The sequence below is a fragment of the Carassius carassius genome, chromosome 32 (assembly GCF_963082965.1).
Source record: "Carassius carassius chromosome 32, fCarCar2.1, whole genome shotgun sequence".
NCBI lineage: Eukaryota > Metazoa > Chordata > Actinopteri > Cypriniformes > Cyprinidae > Carassius > Carassius carassius.
The window spans coordinates 3235593-3257088 of NC_081786.1; the positions used below are offsets into that span (position 1 = coordinate 3235593).

The following is a 21496-nucleotide window of genomic DNA, read 5'->3' on the forward strand; positions in this document are numbered from 1 at the left end:
CTTACAGCACAATATAAGTAATTTTATTTCATGGTAATAATATATATCTTTTTTTTTTTTTTTTTGCTTTAAATAAGGTCTTCATGATAACAACATTTATGATACCAAAGATACGTCTTAATTCTTGACAAAAAAATAATAAAAAAATAAAGAACATATATAAGAAATGCTATTTTGTTTAAGCTAATCAAATGCATAAAAACACTGCATATTCTTGTGTCAATTAAATACATTTTTTTTTTAAGTTACAAAATTAATTAAGTCCAGAACAGTTAGAGCTTTTCTCTCTTTTATTGTTTGATTATCATGAACGACAGACAGCAGCAATATTAGACCGCTGTCACTTTAAGAACTGCCTGGATCCAATATATTGTTTCTCTCTCCGCTGTCTGCTTTCACTTTAGACCTAAATAACTGTGTTTGACAGGATGTTTGCAAAGATAGCCATTTTGACACTTACAAGGGTATATTTAACCATTCAAGCCCTATAAAGTGGCAAAAATAACGAAGTTCAATACTCCCTCTCCGACAGTGCTCAGAAAGTCTCTCAGACAGCGGATACATATAGCAAAATGAGTTCTCTTTCACTGCTGATTATGTATTAATGGCTTAAATTCACTTATTTATAAAGTGCAATGCTTAAAATGCGTGTAAGAGATACGTTTCTATGACCAAATAGCACAGTCATGTGAGCGTGTAACCACGATAGAGACGATAGTCCAAAATCTCTCAGCTGACAAATTTCTACTGGTTAATAACGTCCACCGGTATATCGCACATCCCCTAATTTGTTGCATGCAAAAAAAAAAGTATTTATTGTTATAGTGTCTACTATATCAGATTTATTCAAACTCTACATAAAACGGGAACAATGACTAGTTGTTTTTTAAGACCTGTACAGTTTCATTGAGCAGTTCTAGGCTAGAATAAGCTGCAAACTGGACAAGAACTTTATGCTGATAATATAGGTAAAGTAGTGCTTCGTTTACATCAGCAGCATGGAAGAATTTAATCCCCTGCAAAAGATGCACAGCTACTCCTAGAAACTAAAGGGAGAGAACAAACTCTTACCATCTTTCTGATCAGCAATCATGTTAATTTTCCGGGATATCTTAGCTGGAAAAAAGAAAACATTGTTCTGAACATATAATCAAAATCATTCATCTGGGAAATAATGCTTACTAAAGTTAAATAAGAATTTTGGTAAGTATTAATCAATCGGTTTAAGAGAGAAATAAGTAGGTTGAGACTAAATTTATCAGCTGGAGGATCATGATGTAGAATGAAGCCAAAGAGCAGCCATGAGCCCATCAGCAGCTTTAAAATGAGAGGTTCGTTCATCTAGTATGTTACAATCAGAATCAACTCTATCGTGCCCGGAAAAATGAGTGATTAGTGGCAATGAAAGCAGAACCAATCAAGAGTCAGAACACCAGGAGCCTCATTTCTCTCTAAGATGTCTGTCATTGTGTGTGACGTCTGTCTATGATTTCAGATGTTCAGTAGAGATCAGTGTGAAAACATGATCTGGTCAAAATCAGAAATATGTTAAATGTCTGATATCATTTTCATCATCCTGTGTATTTTTACCCTTGAAACGCACCAGGGCAGAGTAAAAGCCTGCAATGTTAAAGAAGGTTAGAAAAAAGCACTCCTTGAAGAGACAATTTCTAAAATGATGAGAATAATACAGTTTTAATCTAAAATTTCAGTGCAGTATTTACAAACCATTTTGTGAAAAAAAAGATGACAAAAACTTTTACTTTAGATTAACATGCACTTGCACTGAATCATTCACAACTACTGTTGAAAACTTTGAAAGTGGTAAAAACTGCTCTCAAATAAGATCTCACTGCTCCAACATTTGCTGGCACACCTAACCACCAAGCTAAAGTTCAGCTCACCTACGCACTTAGGCAAACCCATGTTAATTTGTTTGGTTAGTTAAATTGGTTAGTGCACAGGAGCCCATTTAGCACAGAAACTGAGAGACCCAGACTGCTGTAATATGAACTTTATACAGTACCAAAGTCATTGGCAACAGTCTTGGATATCCGCTTGCTTTTGGACTTCACTGGAAAATGTAGTGAATAGAACCAATCAAAGAAAATAAAAGATTTCCTAAGACAAAAAAGCTGTTTATAATGTATCGTACCCCTGTCAATGAACCTTTGTTTGCTGTCTTCATCAGAATTGCACGGTGAACCGGAGCCTATAGCAACAACACAGTACAGTATACATAATAATGTGAAACAGCCGATGGGGTCTTACTGTACGTAACTTTTGGCAACCACTGTACGTGTATATCAAAGTCAAATTCCTTGTAAATGAAATGCACTTAGTCAGCCCACCTGATTGGGATTCTGACGATGCTTGCAGAATTTTTTTTATTTTTTTTAGCTGTGCTAAAGAATTTTTAACTATAATAGAGCTTCACGTCCAATGCTCTGGCATTGCAGCATTTGTCAATATGTCTGTCTATAAGTTGCAGTGTGCAATTTCTGCATGACCAATGGAATTGCATGGGTTTGGCAGGACTACCAGTTTGTCCTTTAGTTCAGTTTGGTGCTGCAGAAATTACACTTTGCACCTTAAAAGGCACAGTCAACACAAAACGAACATGCTGTCGTCATGAACTCAACCTCATGATATATCAATCTTGTTTTATTCTCTTTTGTTAAATAGAAGCAGCTAGAATACTTAAAATACAGATGCATATTACTAAACTTCACATTTTTGTAGCTCAGCAGTGTAAGATGAAAGTGGGTGGTGATTTATGAAAAACAAAGGATTTATGTTCTGCCTCTTTAAATACATGTTTAGAACAATAAAAGAGAGAGTAAGTTATGACAGAAGCTTCACGTTTGGGTGAATTGTTCCTTTAAGAGTCTGTCAATCAACTCATCATAAACTACCATCAGTCAATGCTCTCAATACATTTTGTTCTACCAGTAAATTTGACGGAGAATGAAAAAAGAAAGAAGAAAGGGGAATCTTTACCTGAAGTTGGTGATTTGCATTTCTCCTCTGGTGCGGCTGATGCATCATTACCATCACAAAGACCTGTTGAAACAAACAAGTCTAACCAAACAGCCTGGCTGACTTCACGCAATGAACATCATGCAACACTTAAATAATAAATCAGCACAAAAATAGACTATAGTGTTAAGCAAAGAGAAAAAGAAGAATGCAGGCAGATATAAAGAGAAGGACAAGACCTTTGATGAGTGCCATGTGACTTACTGAGGTAAGACGAACGAAGCTTTTTCACAGACTCAGAATAAAAGTTAGAGAGGCCGGACATGCAAGACTTCTTATGCAGAGTGTCTTTACGAAACCACAGAGAAATACGAATATTGAAAGGGTGAGACAAAACAATGACACAAAATCAAATGAACAGCTCGAAGGCCTTTGAACCGACACAGTCCAGAGACTGAATTCAGGACAGTTCCGACATTTGTTCTGCTTTTAATAAACGACTGAAGTCTATAAATAATAATATACAAAATTGACAATAAATGCACAATAATGCACAAGACAATGAATACTGCACATTAAAATTCAAATAAAAACTGTACTGTAGTATTTTTTTATTATTATGCTATCCAACAGAACTGGAAGCTTGTTTCTGCCAGATGATTAAAAAAATAAAAAGTTCATTCTGAGTTCCTCAGAATTACAAGATATATCCTCCAATCCAGAGTAAAAAAGTCAATTGTGAGATACAAATTGTCGCAATTATTTTATTTATACCCAAAAATGAGTAATAAGTGATTGATTGCTATTAAATAATGAATAAATTGCTCTTAAAATTGCTGTTTGGTCACACAAACTGGTAAATTAGTCAGATTTTTTGCAGCAGTGCATCGCTAACAATAATGTGAAATGTCACATGGCCTTAAATTCAGTCTGTTGGCATCTGTGTATTTCAAAGACTGAAACTCAGATGAGTGAACAACAAAAAGAACAAGCAAAGACGGGACAGAAAAGAACAAACACCGGTGCCCTTTACTGAGCATATGGATCGGATGATTTTCTAAGATTGGTGCAGATGGTTCCTCGGCCAGAGACGACCACCTGCAGTTTGAATGATGCAGGAGCATCACGGTCCAGAGACTGACACTGCTCAAGATGAGCATGTGCTTCACATTATCAGACACAAACTCAGACTGACAACATGCAGAGGTTATGGAAGAAGCTTTCTCTTAGATGTCTGTTCACCTGCCGAGGGCTGTCTGGTTTTGCGGGGCGAGCGCGGTTGTCTGTGGTGAGGATCTGTTGATCCATACAGCTCAGCTATGCTCATGTTCAGAAGCAGTGTTTTCTGAAGGTAATCAATCACGGCAAGTCCATTACCATTGCCAAAAGCAACTCTGTAAAACACACAACAGATTCATACTACCGGTCAAAAGTAAGGAATGATTAAGATTTGCACCAATGCTGCTTTAATTTGATCAGAAATACAGAAAAAACAATAATATTAAGACACATTATTAGAATTTAAAATAACTGTATTTTATTGTAATATTATTTTGATGTGTAATTCATTCCTGTGATGCAAAGCTGAATTTTCAGCATCATTACTCCCGTCTTCACTGTCACATCATACTTCAGTAATCATTCCAATATGCTGATTGTTATTATTATTGTTATCAATGCTGAAAACACCTTTTGCGGTTTAATATTTCTGCAAGCTGTGATTTACTTAAGAATTTAAAGTATGGGTATAGTGTCAAAAAAAATGCACTTAAAGATCTATACATAAAAGTAAACTGCTATTTATTGCTATTACTGCTATTAACAGTTTGCATTAATTTAAATCACAATTTCTACTCAAGGTTCCAGAACACACCAGATGTTAAACTGAAATCTCCATCCTGAAACCTAGTTCAAAATTCTTAAGTATTGTAATAAAGAACAATTATTCAAGCATGGCTGCTAAGCTTTAATATGATGGATCATGACACATAAAACTTGTCTGAAAGATACCGAACAGCTTTTGTGGAAAGGAAGTGTTTTTAAATGCTCAGTAAACTCATCATATGTGCGGTAAATGAGCTACTTGAACTTCAACAACTAGATGAGCCCCAGAGACAGATCCCCAATGAAGACCTTGTCTCCTAGAACACGGGAACCAGATGAGTCCTCTGCACAATCTGACTTTGCTGCAGCATGGATGATTGATCCATGCTGAGCACTGACCCCCGATTGAGCCTGGTTTCTCTCAAGGATTTTTCTCCATTTTGTCACCGATGGAGTTTTGGTTCCTTGCTGCTGTCGCCTCTGGCTTGCTTAGCTTGGGACAGTTCATTTACAGCGATATCGTCGACTTGATGCACAGATACTATTTGACTGAACTGAGCTGGTCAACGACATCACTGAATTTAATGATGAACTGCCTTTAACTGAACATTGAGTGTTTACTATTGTCCTTTTGCACTGACACACTATTTTCCTTTTACCGTGAAGCTGCTTTAACACAATCTGACACAGACTTGACTTGACTAGTGTTGTCGTTTGTGGACTTACAGGCTATATGCAGAGTTGACGGCCAGGCTGGTGATCTGTTGTGGCGGCTCCCCGCTGACCCACACCAGCTGAATGAGCAGCTCCACCTGGTAACCCGCAGACTGTTTGAGAGGAGAACTCCTGACCCTGGCCAAGTAAGACACAGGGCACAATTAACCACATGCAAATATAAGTACAGACCAAATCAAGTGGTCAAACATGTGAAGCGACCAAAGTCTGAAGTTGTTTTGACACGCAGCTTAGGTATGAGTAAGTCTGAAATAGATGAAAACAGACTGTACTTGAGACAGGGCACGTTATCTCGCAGGCCGTCAGACGAGTTGTTGCTGCTGGTGGAGGGGTGGGACTGAGGCAGGGAGGTCTGAGGGCTAGATTGGGTTCCTGGGGTGGACACAGCTGATGCCTGCTCGCCTCCGCACTCGGGAGACTCCACTTCATTCAGCTCACACTGCATACGCACCTCCAGGAGCTGCAGACACAAGACAACTCTCATCAAATCTATACAACCATGTGCATGTTCAGGGTTATATAGACAGCTGACATGAAAGCAATTGCACTCTGCTTTCACGCATTCTCTTTATTTTGTCTATAAACACAATCTATGCAAATCATTTAATATTTTAGAATTTTCAACAAAACTGACTGTCCTCATTAAAAAAAGTATTAAAATGATTGATATGGAGAGAAATTATATGGATAGAAATAATAAATAGTGTTGTTGTGTTGGGGATAACAATTTGGGTAATGTTAACGTTGCACTTTATTCATTTTTGTGTTGCGAACTGTTACTGGATGTTCAATTTAAATGTGAAAAGAGGCTCCGCCCCCTTTGTGTGTGAGAGACAGAAGTGGGGTCGAAAGAATGCCTTGCTGGTTCAAGTCAGGGGGTGTACAGTGTTGATTGTGGCCGACAACAGCCCAAATAAACCCCTCTTTTGCATCAAAACGCCTCGTCCTTGTCTGAGAAAGACGTTTAAATATATTAGCCCTATCTTATTATTCATTCTTTTATTATTACAGGCTTTGAAATTATCTTAGAGGTTGACTCTACAATGGAATTTATATATTACCTTGAAATAATATTCTTTATTAATTTGAATTCTATAAAAAAAAAAAAAAAAATTCAAGGTCATTTGTAGTCATATGTAAAGTCAAAAATCTAAAAACACAAAGAAATCTCCATAACTCCCAGAAACAATTGAAGGACACCTAACAAGTGTAAAATTAAGAAGAAGAAAAAAACAGAGGGACAAACAAAGGCGGAAAATAAAATATACAGAAGGGACATTAGATTGAACTGAATATGCTAACACTGTTATATACTGGTATAATGAAATCTCAAAATTTCTACATTTGTATACAGAGATTTCTCTTGTTAAAGTGACTCACCAAATTAATTTCTAATTGAGAAATTTCTTGGGGAACTTTAATATATCATGTAATACTGCTAATACTCAGACAGGAATATATTCTCCAGGCTTGTAAGTATAAAGAAGAGTTTTACCCACTATTAATTATATTTGTAATAGTTATGTACAGCTACTTCCATGTTCATTTATTCAGTCCTGTGTTGTGACACCTCCTCATTAAAAAACAAGGTTTTTAGCATTAATAAGCATAAATAAGTGAGAGCTTTACTCATTTGTGGGAATGCAGCATATGGTTTTCCAACTGTTGTCAAAACAACTTCATGCTTAATGAAATATCCTGCAGTGTGCATACTAAACTCCATCTAAAACGGCTTCAAACAGCACTTTTATAATTGCGTTATAATCACCATGCATATTAATATTAAGCATTTGTCACATAGCAGGACCATTTAAAATGACCTTGTTAAATAACAAACGTAAATCAAATGCTGACCAGCTGAATCTGAAATGTGTCTTAGACATTTGTTCACTGCACATATATACATCCTGCACATTCACACATATATACATGCATTTAAATGGGTCAGACCTGAACCACTTCAGTGGTGACTTCCTGTTTGCTGAACCTGTACACTATGACATGAGCTGAGACTCCAGCCACACAGAGCACACGGCTCTCTGGACACCAGGACAGAATCTGGATGGCGAACGGATCTTCATCCACAATTTCAGTGCTGGATTTCTCCTCTTTACTGCGGGGCTTCTCAAACACCTTCGCTGTTTTCAGCTTATACAAAACCTGCAGCATTACTGACAGACACAAAAGAACCAATTCAACATCTTTATTAGCTGTCGCTAAATATTTGTACAAATTCAATTCGAACTTCAATAGCATTTTCTAAATTTTAAATTGGAGAGAAATCTGTAAAATATCTGCAAAAATGTCTTAAATGTAGCTGAGAGTGTTTTACTCTTGGCAGCTGAAAGCATAATCAAACTGGCCGTACATAAAACTCACATATGCTGTACATAAAACTCACATGCTGAGGCATCCCAAAACTTGATCGATCCATCAGCATGCCTGTGGTTTTCAGAAAGAAAGCAGAAGAAAACAATAACAGCACTGGCGCTAAACAGAAAAGCATTTTTCCTTTAAATATTACAATTTCCCTCTCTAATCCAATTATTATACATGAAAAGGCTTCGGTATAACAAAGAGTGTGTGCATGTGAAAGATCACCTACCCAGTGATGATCATCTCTGAGAAACTTAGTGTTCCCTGGCCCCAGTTACCTCCACTTATAGGCCATTCCTGCATTAAAACACAGATTTGGATCAGCCGTTTTAGGACTATCCATTTTCTTAAACAGCGGAGGACAGAACATTACCTTTTTACTGAACCCTTGTCTCTTCTGTCTGGAGCCCACTGAGTAAAGTGCAGGAATGATTTCAGCTGGACAGTCGGCAAAATATTCACAGCAGGTCACTGGAGACTCATGGATGGACAGAGGATATGGATTCTCAAAGATCGGATACCTGCGCAGAGAGCTTTTTATAAAAACAGCTGCACAAAACAAGACAGAGTGTATAACGTTTGGCATGTACTCACCCAATTTGTGCAAGATCAATGAGAACCAAATCCTTCTCCAGCAGGACAACAACCGCATAAGGCTCCTGGAAATCTGTGGGGATACGGAAGGAATAATTATTTTAAACACTATAATGTAAAAAAAAAAATGTTTTTGATAAATGCTTTTCATAACTAGATTTGTATTTTAGTTCTTACATAAATGATCTACTTTGCAACAACAACTGTCCAGGCTAAAAAATATAGTTCATTAAAAGAAATCTAAAATAAAAAAAAAACTCCCAAGATTATATTGCCCAGCATAAAGCGCTTTGTCTAGTTTTAATTTGTCAGTATTTTTCTACAAAAATAAACCTAAATGTAAATAACAGATGTCATAGAAAGCATATATAAATATTATAAAAGTACCTAAAAATATAATAATAATTTCCAATATATTGCCCGGCCCAACAATGTAGCAATTTTTCCAGTTCTGATTTTAACTACAAGAAAGTAAAAATTAATTAAACAATATATATATATATAAGAAATAAGAAAAATTAAACCGATGCTGTTTTGTATGCCTCTGTTGTTTTTACAGGCACTGTTAAACATTATGGGAGAAATCCAGTTATAGGTGGGGCAGTGACTTGCCGTTTGGATATGGGGTTTCACACAGCGTAAGGAAATCCACTATGGGGTAGTCCATCTCCAGCACTGCAGTGCTCTTCCCATGCATCACAGTCAGACAGGCTCGTCTACCCACTGTATCATATGACAAACCTCCACACAGTATCATGAATGGGTCCCTTAACAAAACAAATGAACAAATCTCATTTTTCCATGATGCAAAGAGAAGCCATGCTGGAAGTGAAACAAATTAGTGCTTCATTCAGAAAGAGTGGAATGAAAAATAAAAATGATTAAATGCAATATAAAATGTACTGTCATATTAGCTGTATATTTTATGTCAGTCATCTGAAAAACAACATGTCATCCTGTAAACCCCATAAAACAGAAGCACCTATACCAGACAGTCAATGTGAGCATTGCATCATTCTCTGTTTGCTTCCTGAACGCAACCCTTACCCTGCCCTGGTAGTTTTGTACTCCACTTTCAAGATGGGTTTGCAAGGCTCCGGCTTCTTTCCATCCTTGGGCTGTTTACCTGCGAGAGAATATTGCATGGTAAACAAGGTGAGCAAGTATGCCCTCATGTATTTTATCTCCTTTTCTATCACCAGTCTCTTTATAGTCATTATCATGGGAACCACAATAAATTAAGTGTAGACAACTTTAGGCACATCATGCTTTGATTTTGATTCATTTGATTCTAATTAGATTCCAAAACCATTTTCGGTGCATCTACTACTAATTTAAAAAATAATAACATTTTAATAAATAATTTCTGTAAACAGATGCTGCACTTTTAAAAAAGAATCACAATGCAATTAAAAAGATTACTTAACTTCACCCTTACTAAGGATTTGAATTTCTTCAGTGAAAAACTGGAATATTATAGCTGAATTTCATAATTTTTTGGAGGATGAAACACATTCACACAGTAAAACACAATCAAACACAGTTTTTAGAAGCAGATGTTGTCATGGCTGTGCAAACTTCTATAGTGGTGAACAACAACAACAGATATTATTTTTTTTCTCCCATTAACACCAATAGCAAAAATCCATGAGAATGTATCTGACTTTACAAAAATCCATGAGAATGTATCTGACTTTACAAATGAGGAAAAAAGTATAGTAAGATTGATTACATGGGTCTTTTTTATTTGTTATTTGCACGTCTAGAGGAGGTTAAGTGTTGGATGACTCAAAATCTGCTTGAGATTATGTTTTTTGGCCCTGCCAGAGGATGTTTAGATATATCCACATATTTGGGATCATGGTCTGATTATTGCCATGACCAAATAAGGAATTTAGGTGTGGTGTTTGACCCAGAGCTGAAATTTGATTAATGCTAATTTGATTAAAGCAGATTAATGCTATAGTAAAGAGTTGTTTTTCCAGATTAGATCTTTTGCTCGACTAAAGTCTATTCTGTCAAGAAAAGACTATGAGAAGGTTATTAATGACCTTCTTTTGTCTCATCTGGTCTATTGCAATGTGTTGTATGTGGAGTCCTGCCAGGCCACTATTTCATGCTTGCAATTAGTTCTAGTGGATGCTAAGAAAATCCGTCATATTTCTTCTGTTTTAGCTTCTCTCAAGAGGCTACCAGTGAACTACAGGATAAAATATAAAACTCTTGTGTATGTTTTTAAAGCAGTGCATGGGTCGGCCCCTGCTTACGTGTCTTGCTGTTCGTCAAGCAACTAGGTCTTTAAGATCCAGTAATAAGTTATTGCTTACTGTCCCTCTTACTCATTTAAAGTTTAAAGCCGATCGAGGCTCTGGAATAGTAAAAACTACTTCTCGTCTTTAGCCTTTGAGAGGGTGGGCTAGTCTTCATTGTTTAATAGGATGTGTCTTGTGTTAAGTTAAGTGTTTTTTAATTGTTCAGGACTTTGGTTTGCAGGTGCAGTTGTAAAATCCTGTATAAATAAAGTGAATGAATGAATTGGTCACAGAAGAGAAAGATGTAAAAACCCTCAACCACTGTGTAAGAAACACTAATGCTGTTAGTTAGTGTTAAAAACATACATAACTTTGTTAGATTTACAACATTGATAACTGTTGATACGTGTCATCACAGTCTGTGAAAAGTATCCATAAGTAAGTCATTCATAGGCTGCTTGACTGAAAGTTTAGTGACTCTTTAAAATCACTGATCGGTTTCAGAAACCTGTTTGGAAACAATCATTTGTTTATTTCATTGGTGCTACTAACGGAACTCAAATGACATATTTCTCCGCTATGGTCTTGCAATATTTATTCTGTGCTCCCTGAAGCGTTCAACCTGAGGAACTTGGAAGGGAGTTTGTTTGGGCAGAAGCGTACCATGTGGCGTAATGATCTGGGCAGGCTTGGCAGGAGCACGTATATTCCATGTGGTAAGCGTGCCATCTGAGTGACTGCACACAAACTGTTTTCCCTCGTGATGCCATGCCACAGAGTGGATCGCCTACAGGCCAAACAAAAGATGAGTAATCAACCACAAGAGAAATCAGGTCAGGCAAACTACGGTTCATGGGTTGTGACAGCATATATGAGTTCAATCTTAGTTCCGTTCCTCATTGATAACACAAACGCATCTGAAAAAAAGTTACTTCCTGTAGAATAGAGTTGTTTATTTGAGTACTCAACAGAGTATTTAAGAGGATGATTTTTATTTTACGCTAAAACTGTAACAGGAAGGATGGCTGGAATTGAACAGCTGTTAATGTAAAGTTTACTGCGTTATATAGAATAACATGCCATAACTGATGTGATGTCACATCTGACAGTACTTGGAGTGCATCCCATCTTTACTGGAGACCTTCCTTCCGTACAGTTGTTTTGCTTTAAACAATGCTCTAGGATTCAGTCTCACCTCATCATAGCTGTACCGATAGTCAGCCTTCTTCGATTTCAAGTCCCACAGCACAACTATGCCACACTCAAAACCAATTAAAAGCTGCAAAAAAAAAGACACAACTTTTCTGAAATGATGCAATTTGACAGCTGAGCATTCAAAAAGTGTTTTGTGGGAATACTCTTAATCACAAAGGCTCAAGGTTTCGTACTTTCCCTTCGTCCATAGGGTTATCGCTGATATGAACTACAGGTCCAGGATGAGTCTTTGAGGAACTGTTGAAGAGAGGTGACAGTTTATGAGGAAAATATTTCATGGTGGTACGCAAAGATCATGCATGATGACCTTTTGTAAATATGTGCATACAAGTCCTTTAATTAAAATCTCCCAAACACAAGAGGAGAATCACTGGAGTTCACGGTGTCTAGACACTCACAGTTCGATGGCTTTGTTCCACATGATCACATAGCCTGAGAGCGTGAAGGACTCCACATTGACAATGTGAATGTTCCCTCTTTCTGTGCCCACGTACAGCCATTTACTCTGAAACGGCAAATGGCAAAACGTGATCCTGCCAAAGACAAGGAGAGGGCTGACCTTAATCAAAGTGAAATATCCCCTGTGATTATCTCATACGATGGCGAACATTTGACTGATCTGTGCCTCGTGACACATTAAGCATGAAAAGGCAATAACAGCAGTGAAATCTGGCAAAATGAATGAGTCACGGTTGAGAAATCATCTGGTATTTCTGTGAACGACTGTGCATTATTGCCATTGTGTGTCTTCTGAATGGGACACAAATCAAGAGCACTTGAGGACTTTGTCTTGCCCTCTTGTCTCCGAACAAACATTCATTTCAAGCCTTCATGGTCTGTTGATTACCAGAAAATGTAGAAATTCAAAGTACATTGCTACTTTTAAAAGACAAAACTTCAAGGTAAGGCCAACTTTTGTATTTTCTGAAGAAAATGTGATGTGACTGTGATGTGTTTGCCTGTGCTGCATCTCACCAAGTGACAGATGATGTTTTGTGCATGCTGTGTTCCCAAATGCATGTTAAAATGACACATTCACAGAGCAGATGATTTATATACAGTATAGAATTTGCGTATCGATAAACACACCAACTCCTATCACAACAGCTGTGCATGGTCTCTTTGGAGACAGGATGCTTACCTCTCCCGGTTAAATTTAAGAGAATGAAGGATGGCTGGAAGTTTTTGCCTCAGATTCCACAAATGAATACTGTCATCTGCCAAAGCACTAACTAGCGCACCCTATGGACCAAACAAACAAGAACAAAATAAAGGACTAAAGAGCTCTACATTTGTAATTCATTACATTTTGAACAAATTAAAAGACTAAATATTCAACCGAAAGCTGCAGGCAATGTCAGAGAGAGGGATAAGATCTGGAGAAATTAAGAAAGAGGGCAGAACTCACTTCATTTACAAGAAACTCCAACTGGATGACTGCTGAACCGCTCTCATGCTGGCAGAAACACTCCACTCCAGCTCGGCCGAATCTGTAGGCTCAGTTAAGGTACATACATCTCTGAACACCTCAGAGTCCCTGTTAAATGTGCTGAACACAGGATATGATGACTAGTGTATAAAAATGCATTGCATAATTAAAGGGATATTTACTTCCGACACAGTATTTTTTTCTTTTGAGATTCAATTTGCATACAAAAAAACTAGATGGTGATTTTTACCAACAAGCTCCAAAAAGTAATCCATATTCTTTCAATTCTTTAGAAATAATACTTTTTGTGTAAGTACTAACTAGCTTAAATATGTATTACTCTTACATGTGTTTACGGCAAAAAGCACTGATTATTGCATGTCAAATATGAGAAAAACCTCTTGGAGCTTTGCAGTAAAAATCATCAGTTTTCACTGCATAGAGAATAGCTCAGACTTTTTGGCCAAGATTCTTTTTTAGGGTTTAAGAAAGTGGAATGTGTTGCATTAAAAATCGATAGACTATACAACTTTACTGTATGACTATATAAATAAACTGCAAAAAGTCACAGCATCTAAAAATATACACATTCATATACATTTTAACATAAAAACTAAATGTTGTGAAAAAAGGTCTCTCAACGTGTTCTTGTTACTCTCAACTACTCACAGACAATGTGAAAAAGCCACCATGGTTCAGAACTATAGGGAATCCCAGAGGGTCTTGGTACCGAGGGTCTTGTCCATTGACTTAACTAAATGGATTATAAAAAGTCTCTAATCACAGTCTTAAGTCTTGTAAGTGAATGCTGCTTCAGCCCTCTGGTGTTGCCTTGCATGCTGTCTATATGCATTTAAGCACAAATGCAAGTTCTGTTTCATATCAGGTTGCAGATACCAGCGTTTCATAATGGGTGAGGAAATGTTTGTGTTGTTCTTTCAAATCTGTTAGATCGTAATATAATCCAAAAAAACCCACAGATACTTTATAGCATTCACTTTTATAAAGGTTTCAAAAAGGAGTTTTCTCAGCACTGCAATCGAAGAACCATTATGTGTTCTCCAAAGAATATTTCCTTAAATAGTCCTTAAAAAAAATAACCATTAGAAGAACATCTTAATATCCCTAAAGAACCCTTTTCCACTCTAACAAACAAATGGAAATGGTTCCAATGGATGTTAAAAGTTTTTCATGAAAACATAGAAGCCAATAGATACAATATAGGCGAGTAAAAAGAGCCTGTGTGACCCAGGGGCGAAGGCTATATCACTCCAGCAATATCCTCAGCTTAGAAAGCTTCTTATCTGCCAAGAAGCATCACTGCAAAACAACATATGGACGCTGTATGTTGTTACCTCAGGACATCTAACACACGTCTCATGCCAGGGAATGAATGCTAAAATAGTTGACACTATAAACAGGAAATGGGTGTCTCGTCCGTACTGAATGAGCGGTTTCCTGCAGCAGTGTACTAATTTCCTCACAACTGTGACAACATATTTATAAGACCTAAAAGTCTTACAAGTACACAGAACCAGCTTAAAGTATGTGAAGCTTGACAGAATCTAATATGTTCTTCAGTCACATGCAAGCTAATGCATCTCTGTTGAATAGATCAATTATGGTAAACAGCATTGGTAATACTGTGCACAGGAAAAGAGCTGAAGATTACACTGAAAATGAACTCACCTTGCTGACACGACAGTTTGCAAACAAGACAGCGCCAGAGAGTTCAAGAGGGCAATAAACTAAAAACAAGACGAAGCTATGGCCTGTATCATGCCTTTAGTCATGTTAATATTTCACAGCTTCTACATAAAACACAGTAGAGATTCGCTGATCTAGAAACGTGCAATTTAAATATAGTTCAAATCCCTAACCTACCAATTTATATCCTTCAATATAACACATTTAGTGAGTAACAAGATACCAGAAAACCATAAAAATTCTAGTTTTTTTTTTTACTTCCCTGCAGCCTCAGTCCTATTAATCATAGAGACAAAATTAGACAAACAGATTCATGAGATATTGTGGACATCAAAAGCTGACAGGAACTTCAACATTTCAGCTGTAATTTTTGCAATGGCATGCACCAGCTAACCAGGACTATGAAAAAACGATATTGTTTGTGTGACTTATTTTTACTTATGTAAATATTGCGAGACTTCACTGATGAATAACAACACTACAACTGAGTTCAATTAACCAAATTTAATTACCAAAACTGTATTTTCTGCTAAATGAAAAATTAATAATTCAGTTTTCAGGTAAAATGTTCATTTCGGTGCATCATTATTGGGGATAGCTTTTGGCTCTCTCTTGAGATGAATTCATTTCTTGAGATGCGCTGATAGGAACTAAACAGGGATGTTTACACAGCAGACTCGCCTTCACCATATTTGGCAAATGGACTGAATAAATAACAGCGGGCTTTTATAAATAAGTTGCAGTGGACCACTGACTCATTATTTATTCATAACTGTAAGCATCAAGCCCTTGACCAGCCAGTTTCTCCTCAGCTTAAGCTCTCTGTGGCGCTGGATCAGAGCCCAGGGTCAGACAGCAGCTCTTCACATTCCCTGCGATCTGGAGCCCAACCAAACAAACAGATCGCTATTCGATTGGATTAATGGATATAATGATCACCACAAACCAGCAAATAACACATTTTCAAGAGAGACACAGAAGCTATAGGACTAAAGATAAATGCTGTCAAATATATACATATTAAAGTTTTCATTTACCTGATAAAAAAAAAAGAAAAAAAAAAAGTAATTACATTTACATTTCATCATGTAGTTGATGCTTTTATCAAGCAACTTAGAATTGACTTGAATTGGTAACATTGGATCAGGGTGTCATGTTCTCGTGGGATATGAGTCAAAGATGACAAAAGATAGAATATCAGAATGTGTCCTATTTAATTTTTTTTTTCCTGAGCAAAAAGTAATGACTATCATAGATTTTTACCATGATTTACAGAATAAACCCACTTTTGCCACTATCTTTAAAACCATTGGGTTTTACCAGTTTGTCAGCAGGAAGTGTATAAAATATATTAAATTAAATCAAAATATAATTCAATTTAATATGATCAATAATTCCTTTATGTATTTAACAAGTACAGATCAGAATAAGCATGTTATTTCGTTTTTACATAAATATATCTGTTGTTCTGAATGACAATTGAACATTATTTCACCCATATTTTAACATTTTATTTTCACAAAAGTTATTTGAAACATTAAAATCACTTGCATTTAATATGCTTTTTATGTATATAAAGTCACTTTGGAAAGTTTTATTTGATGCAGGCACCAAAATGTGTCTCTCAACGTCTCATCTTTGACCCATATAGCTATATAATGTTGCAGACACTAATGTAAATCATCATTTAAAAAATAATAATGAAAACGAAACTTACCAGTGAACTTTTTTGGGGGAAATTATGTTACTGGAATTAAAATACAATTAAATTAAATAAATTAAAATGAAATAAAAATTCATGCAATAGACATAATAAAGTAAATATAACACAAATAAATCTAAACTGACACTTCATTACGTACAAAAACAGATTAGAATGCATTTTTGTTTCCCTACTGTTTTTTTTCTTTCTTTCAATAAATGGCTAACACTTACTGCATACTGGTGAATTATTGTTCTATTTAAATTCACCTATAAATATAAATTGTGGGGAGAAAGTTAACTGACTGGTTGCATATAATGTCAGTCAAATGGCCACTTCATGTCTAAGTGGGCAATTATTTGCTAAAATACATCACAGTGTGTGAGAATAACTTTAAACAGACCATCCACTTTTTGTTATGTGAGTGACACTACTTTCATGACAATTTCTCATTACGATAACCCAAAAGTGATTAATAAAATGTAAAAACCTATGGATCAAGCACCTATGCTGATTTATATCAAAGGCAGTGCAACAATAATCGCTCTGACTTAATTCATTATTTCGATTTTGTGCCAAAATATGACCTGGATTTGTTTATTCAATATGTTATTAATTGATTAATATTCAATATGTACATGCAACACAATTATACATCCCATAAAGAGCAAATGGTCATAGCTCTGTAACATTTCAAATGTAAAATCTACAGGAAAGCCAACACAGCTATATGTGCTATAACAAGCAAATGAACAAAGCTCTGTAACATTTCACATGGGAAATCTACAGAAAAGTTTTACTTTCAAAAGCATCACATTGCCGACCACAATGGGTGACTCAGTTCAAACAACAGCAGCTTCCGCTGAGAGCAAACACTGCAATCTGATAAGGGTGCTGTCATACTATATTCCCTAATAATACAGGCCTTAAGAGTAAAAGATTACAATGCAGCTAAAGCAGACAGGTTTGTCAACCTTCCCTGCAACCGTTGACATCTGTTCCTGAGAACTAAACAGTGCCAACAAGGCAGTGAAGCAGCTCTCAAAAGAGAGAACAAGGAGGAGAAGAGCAAAGCAGAGAGGAGATAAGAATGAAGACAAGATGATGTGGAAGGTGTGAACCAGTCAGAAAACTAACCAGAGGAAACGATCAAAGCCTTACACACATGCCTGTTCAGCACAGCACGAGGTTGGACATCTTTAATAAAACTGCCATCGGAGCATAATTAAAATTCTGTCTCTCTGGTCAAGAGCTTCTTGATAAGTTAATTAAATGAGACTCAAATATATCTAATAAAAATGCAATCTATTAACAAAGAAAGGAAGCTCATCAAGACAGGATTGTTGGCCTAAAGTCTTGCTGAAAAGTATGTGTATATATATATATATATATATATACATAATAATTCTAAAAAATATACAAATATATACATATGAAATAAAAAGAATTATAAAGCTCTAAAATAAATCATATGGGTCAATTTTATTATCATTTTAAATTTATTTTATTTATTAACAATTCCAAGTGAAACTTAAAATATTGTATGAGGCTTGCACTTTAAGTGACAAACTGAACAGAATTAAATCATTAAAATTGCAATTATCTGTATGACATCTGATTGCCAGCTCACTATCTGTGATCATGCCTGTTTTAAGAGTTGCTAGGTGCGTCTCAATCAGGGAGCAGGCCAGTTTAAGGCCCTCAATCACGAAATCCTTCCAGTCCACTGGAACATTCACTCCCTGAAAAATCCCACAATGCACCGCAAAAACTAGGGAGCATCAACGCTCACTATGCTCCCTTACCGGAAATAACGTCACATTTCTGAAGCATGAAACATAAACCACGAGTCAACTCGAAAAATATGACACGCGATAGAGGATTTGAAAAGACAACATTTTTTTTGTATTTTTCAACGTTTACACATCACTTGACAGGTTATGAACATTTAATTAACATTTTTAATTAATATTTGGCTGAAATGTTGTAAGAACGAGAATAAACAATATCAAAATGAGATTGGTCCTGTCTGTTGTCTATTAATTCATGTTCTACTACAGTATGTTGTCCGTTGACGTTGTACGTAATCATGTTACTGATTGAGATGCACCCTACATCATGCAGATACATAATGGCTTTGCTAGAGAGCAGTTAAGGTGTTTGGAATGGTTGCTAGGACACTGCTTGATTGATATAAAAAATATAATTATCTAATATCTACAGCAGAATCTGGCATGCTTCGGCAAAACAGACATGCACATACTGTACCACATTAATGACAAACTCTTGTGCAATGCAACCAAAAAACAAAACAATTATAAAGCTATTTGACTCTACAGCGTGCAAGTCGAGATAGGATCTGTCCAAACAAGATTAAGAACAGTAATCAAACAGGCCCTGGATGCCTTAAACAAACTCTGGAGGAGTCTCAAATGGCCGTTATTTAAAGCACTTGGAGTTGGGTGCTGCCAACAGCAGCCTACAAGAGCAGCAGAGAGGAGAGGGTCATAGATCACGGGGCAATCAACACTGATACACCACTGATGATACTAAAAATAGCACTAATCAATTCAATTTATACCACGCTGAAGCCTAATAAAAAATTCTTTGAGCGTGAATTGAAAAGCAGCAATGGCAAGGTAAATAAGCAAGGAGCTCTGAAGATGGTATCAGTTTTCAGCACACATTTCCTCACTTGGTGAGATCTGAGTGGCACTTCCTCATTCAGATACGTTTCTTAATCCATCTTTTAGTGTGCTCCTACACCTAGTGTAATATTACACAATTTACCACAATATTTTATAACCAACACTTTCTAATCTAGACAAAACATATATCTTTGCAAAGTTCTGCATCTCAAAGTTGCATAATTGTTGGTAATTTTGTGATAGAAGTAATATTGAAACAAAAACGTATACATATGTGACAGGAAAATAAAACAAGATTTCATTGGAGTATTTTAGACGACGATGCTTAAAACTTGCATTAATCAATTAAATTTACATCATGCTAAAGGCCAATAAAAAAATGAGTTACAAATAAATATAATTATAACCCACGCCAGCAGAGACAAATTGCACCATTTATACACTTATCCTTTATTCACCAGCTTATTACGAAATCACTACGTTGACAATCTTTAACATCTGGTAAACATTTTACAGTACAATCTACACTAAATTTTACAGTTCACTTATGAATAAAAAACAGGTCTAATGCACCTAATGTACTCTTTAGGTCAAAATGTCATGGCTCAGAAACCTAGTCACATGCTTTTTGATGCCATGTCAGTCTTTTTTAACCCTACATCATCAAAGTTCATATAGTATTTTGCAGCACTTGTCTTCAGTGAGACAGTTGTGAACTAAGAAAGGATGAAAGAAAGCTGCATTCTCAAAGAAAAGGAGGCAACTTCTTCATCTGGTAAACCACAGTGGCTTGTGGTATTTCTAAGCACAAATGCAAAGAAGGCTTTCCTCATTCGACTGACAATGTAAAAAAATATAATGCTTGACTCAGGCTCAAGTTTTTGTGGGTTAAACACAGACAATTCTGATTTCTTGGGTTAAAGGGATACTCCACCCCAACATGAAAATTGTCATTAATCACTTACCCCCATGTCATTCCAAACCCGTAAAAGCTTCGTTCATCTTCGGAACACAATTTAAGATATTTTGGATGAAAACCGGGAGGCTTGTGAATGTCCCATAGACTGCCAAGTAAATTGCACTGTCAAGGTCCAGAAAATCTGCCATCAGTGGTTCCACCGTAACGTTATGAAGTGACAAGAGTACTTTTTGTACGCGAATAAAACAAAAATAACGACTTTATTCAACAATTAGTCTCTTCTGTGTCTCTCATCACCGTAGTGCCATTTTGGTGAATATTAACTGAACGCACACAGCATACACTCTTCTGTGTCAGCCGCACTGCACTGATGCGCTGTTTTCTGTCAAATCAAAGCATAAATACATGCAGAAAACGTATCTTTGTGGCGCAGCTGACACAGAAAAGCGTACACTGCCTGCATACAGCTCATATTCTCCGAAATGGCGAAACGGTTGAACCACTGATGTCAGATGCACTATTCTGACAATGCTTTTCATACTTTTCTGGACCTTGAGAGTGTAACTTACTTGGCAGTCTAGTGCAACAGTTTTCAAATTTCAACAGCCCACAGTTCATTCATGTAGCTCTCTTCTAACGAGCTGGTTATCTGAATCAGGTATGTAAGATAAGAGAAACATGCAAAATATGCAGAGCGTAGGGGTGCGCGAGGACTGGAGCCTCCCGCTTTTTATCCAAAATATCTTAAATTGTGCTCCGATGACGAACGGAGCTTTTACAGGTTTGGAACGACATGGGGGTAAGTGATTAATGACAAAATTTTAATTTTGGGGTGTAGTATCCCTTTAAGCTTGTATCTTCAAGAAACACATTAATGTTTCTTAAACACTTTTGTTGGCAGCGGTTGATTAAGCTTTTAAGTCTTTACCATGCATAAAACTTCACGGAGCATAATCAGAACAAAAAGCATTCAACAACAATCCATCTGTGAATTATTCATGCATAAAACCTCACAAATGTTTGCTTCTTAGTACTGTAATTTGAAAAAAACATCAAGCAGTGACGAAACTGCATATTAAAAGAGCGCTTAACTGTTTTAATGCAAACAAGCATCTC

General features: G+C 36.4%; 1 protein-coding gene across 7 annotated transcripts in view; it reads right to left on the reverse strand.

Annotated features, from left to right (window-relative positions):
- Nucleotides 1-21496, reverse strand: part of LOC132112413 (syntaxin-binding protein 5-like) — a 38699-nt gene that overhangs the window by 10924 nt on the left and 6279 nt on the right. For 2 of the 7 annotated variants that reach the window (XM_059519875.1, XM_059519878.1), the window contains exons 3-22: nucleotides 13384-13465; nucleotides 13117-13217; nucleotides 12374-12508; nucleotides 12149-12212; nucleotides 11956-12039; nucleotides 11424-11547; nucleotides 9556-9634; nucleotides 9121-9275; nucleotides 8509-8581; nucleotides 8288-8435; nucleotides 8144-8211; nucleotides 7940-7980; nucleotides 7489-7709; nucleotides 5811-5998; nucleotides 5530-5655; nucleotides 4222-4373; nucleotides 3006-3063; nucleotides 2156-2214; nucleotides 2027-2074; nucleotides 1072-1116 (exon numbers count right to left, since the gene is read on the reverse strand). In XM_059519875.1, the coding sequence (XP_059375858.1) occupies nucleotides 1072-1116; nucleotides 2027-2074; nucleotides 2156-2214; nucleotides 3006-3063; nucleotides 4222-4373; nucleotides 5530-5655; nucleotides 5811-5998; nucleotides 7489-7709; nucleotides 7940-7980; nucleotides 8144-8211; nucleotides 8288-8435; nucleotides 8509-8581; nucleotides 9121-9275; nucleotides 9556-9634; nucleotides 11424-11547; nucleotides 11956-12039; nucleotides 12149-12212; nucleotides 12374-12508; nucleotides 13117-13217; nucleotides 13384-13465 (2051 nt within the window). Of the gene's footprint in view, nucleotides 1-1071; nucleotides 1119-2026; nucleotides 2215-3005; nucleotides 3064-4221; nucleotides 4374-5529; nucleotides 5656-5810; nucleotides 5999-7488; nucleotides 7710-7939; nucleotides 7981-8143; nucleotides 8212-8287; nucleotides 8436-8508; nucleotides 8582-9120; nucleotides 9276-9555; nucleotides 9635-11423; nucleotides 11548-11955; nucleotides 12040-12148; nucleotides 12213-12373; nucleotides 12509-13116; nucleotides 13218-13383; nucleotides 13466-21496 lie in introns of all 7 variants that reach the window. The other 5 variants (XM_059519874.1, XM_059519876.1, XM_059519877.1 and 2 more) reach the window with 3 other exon arrangements.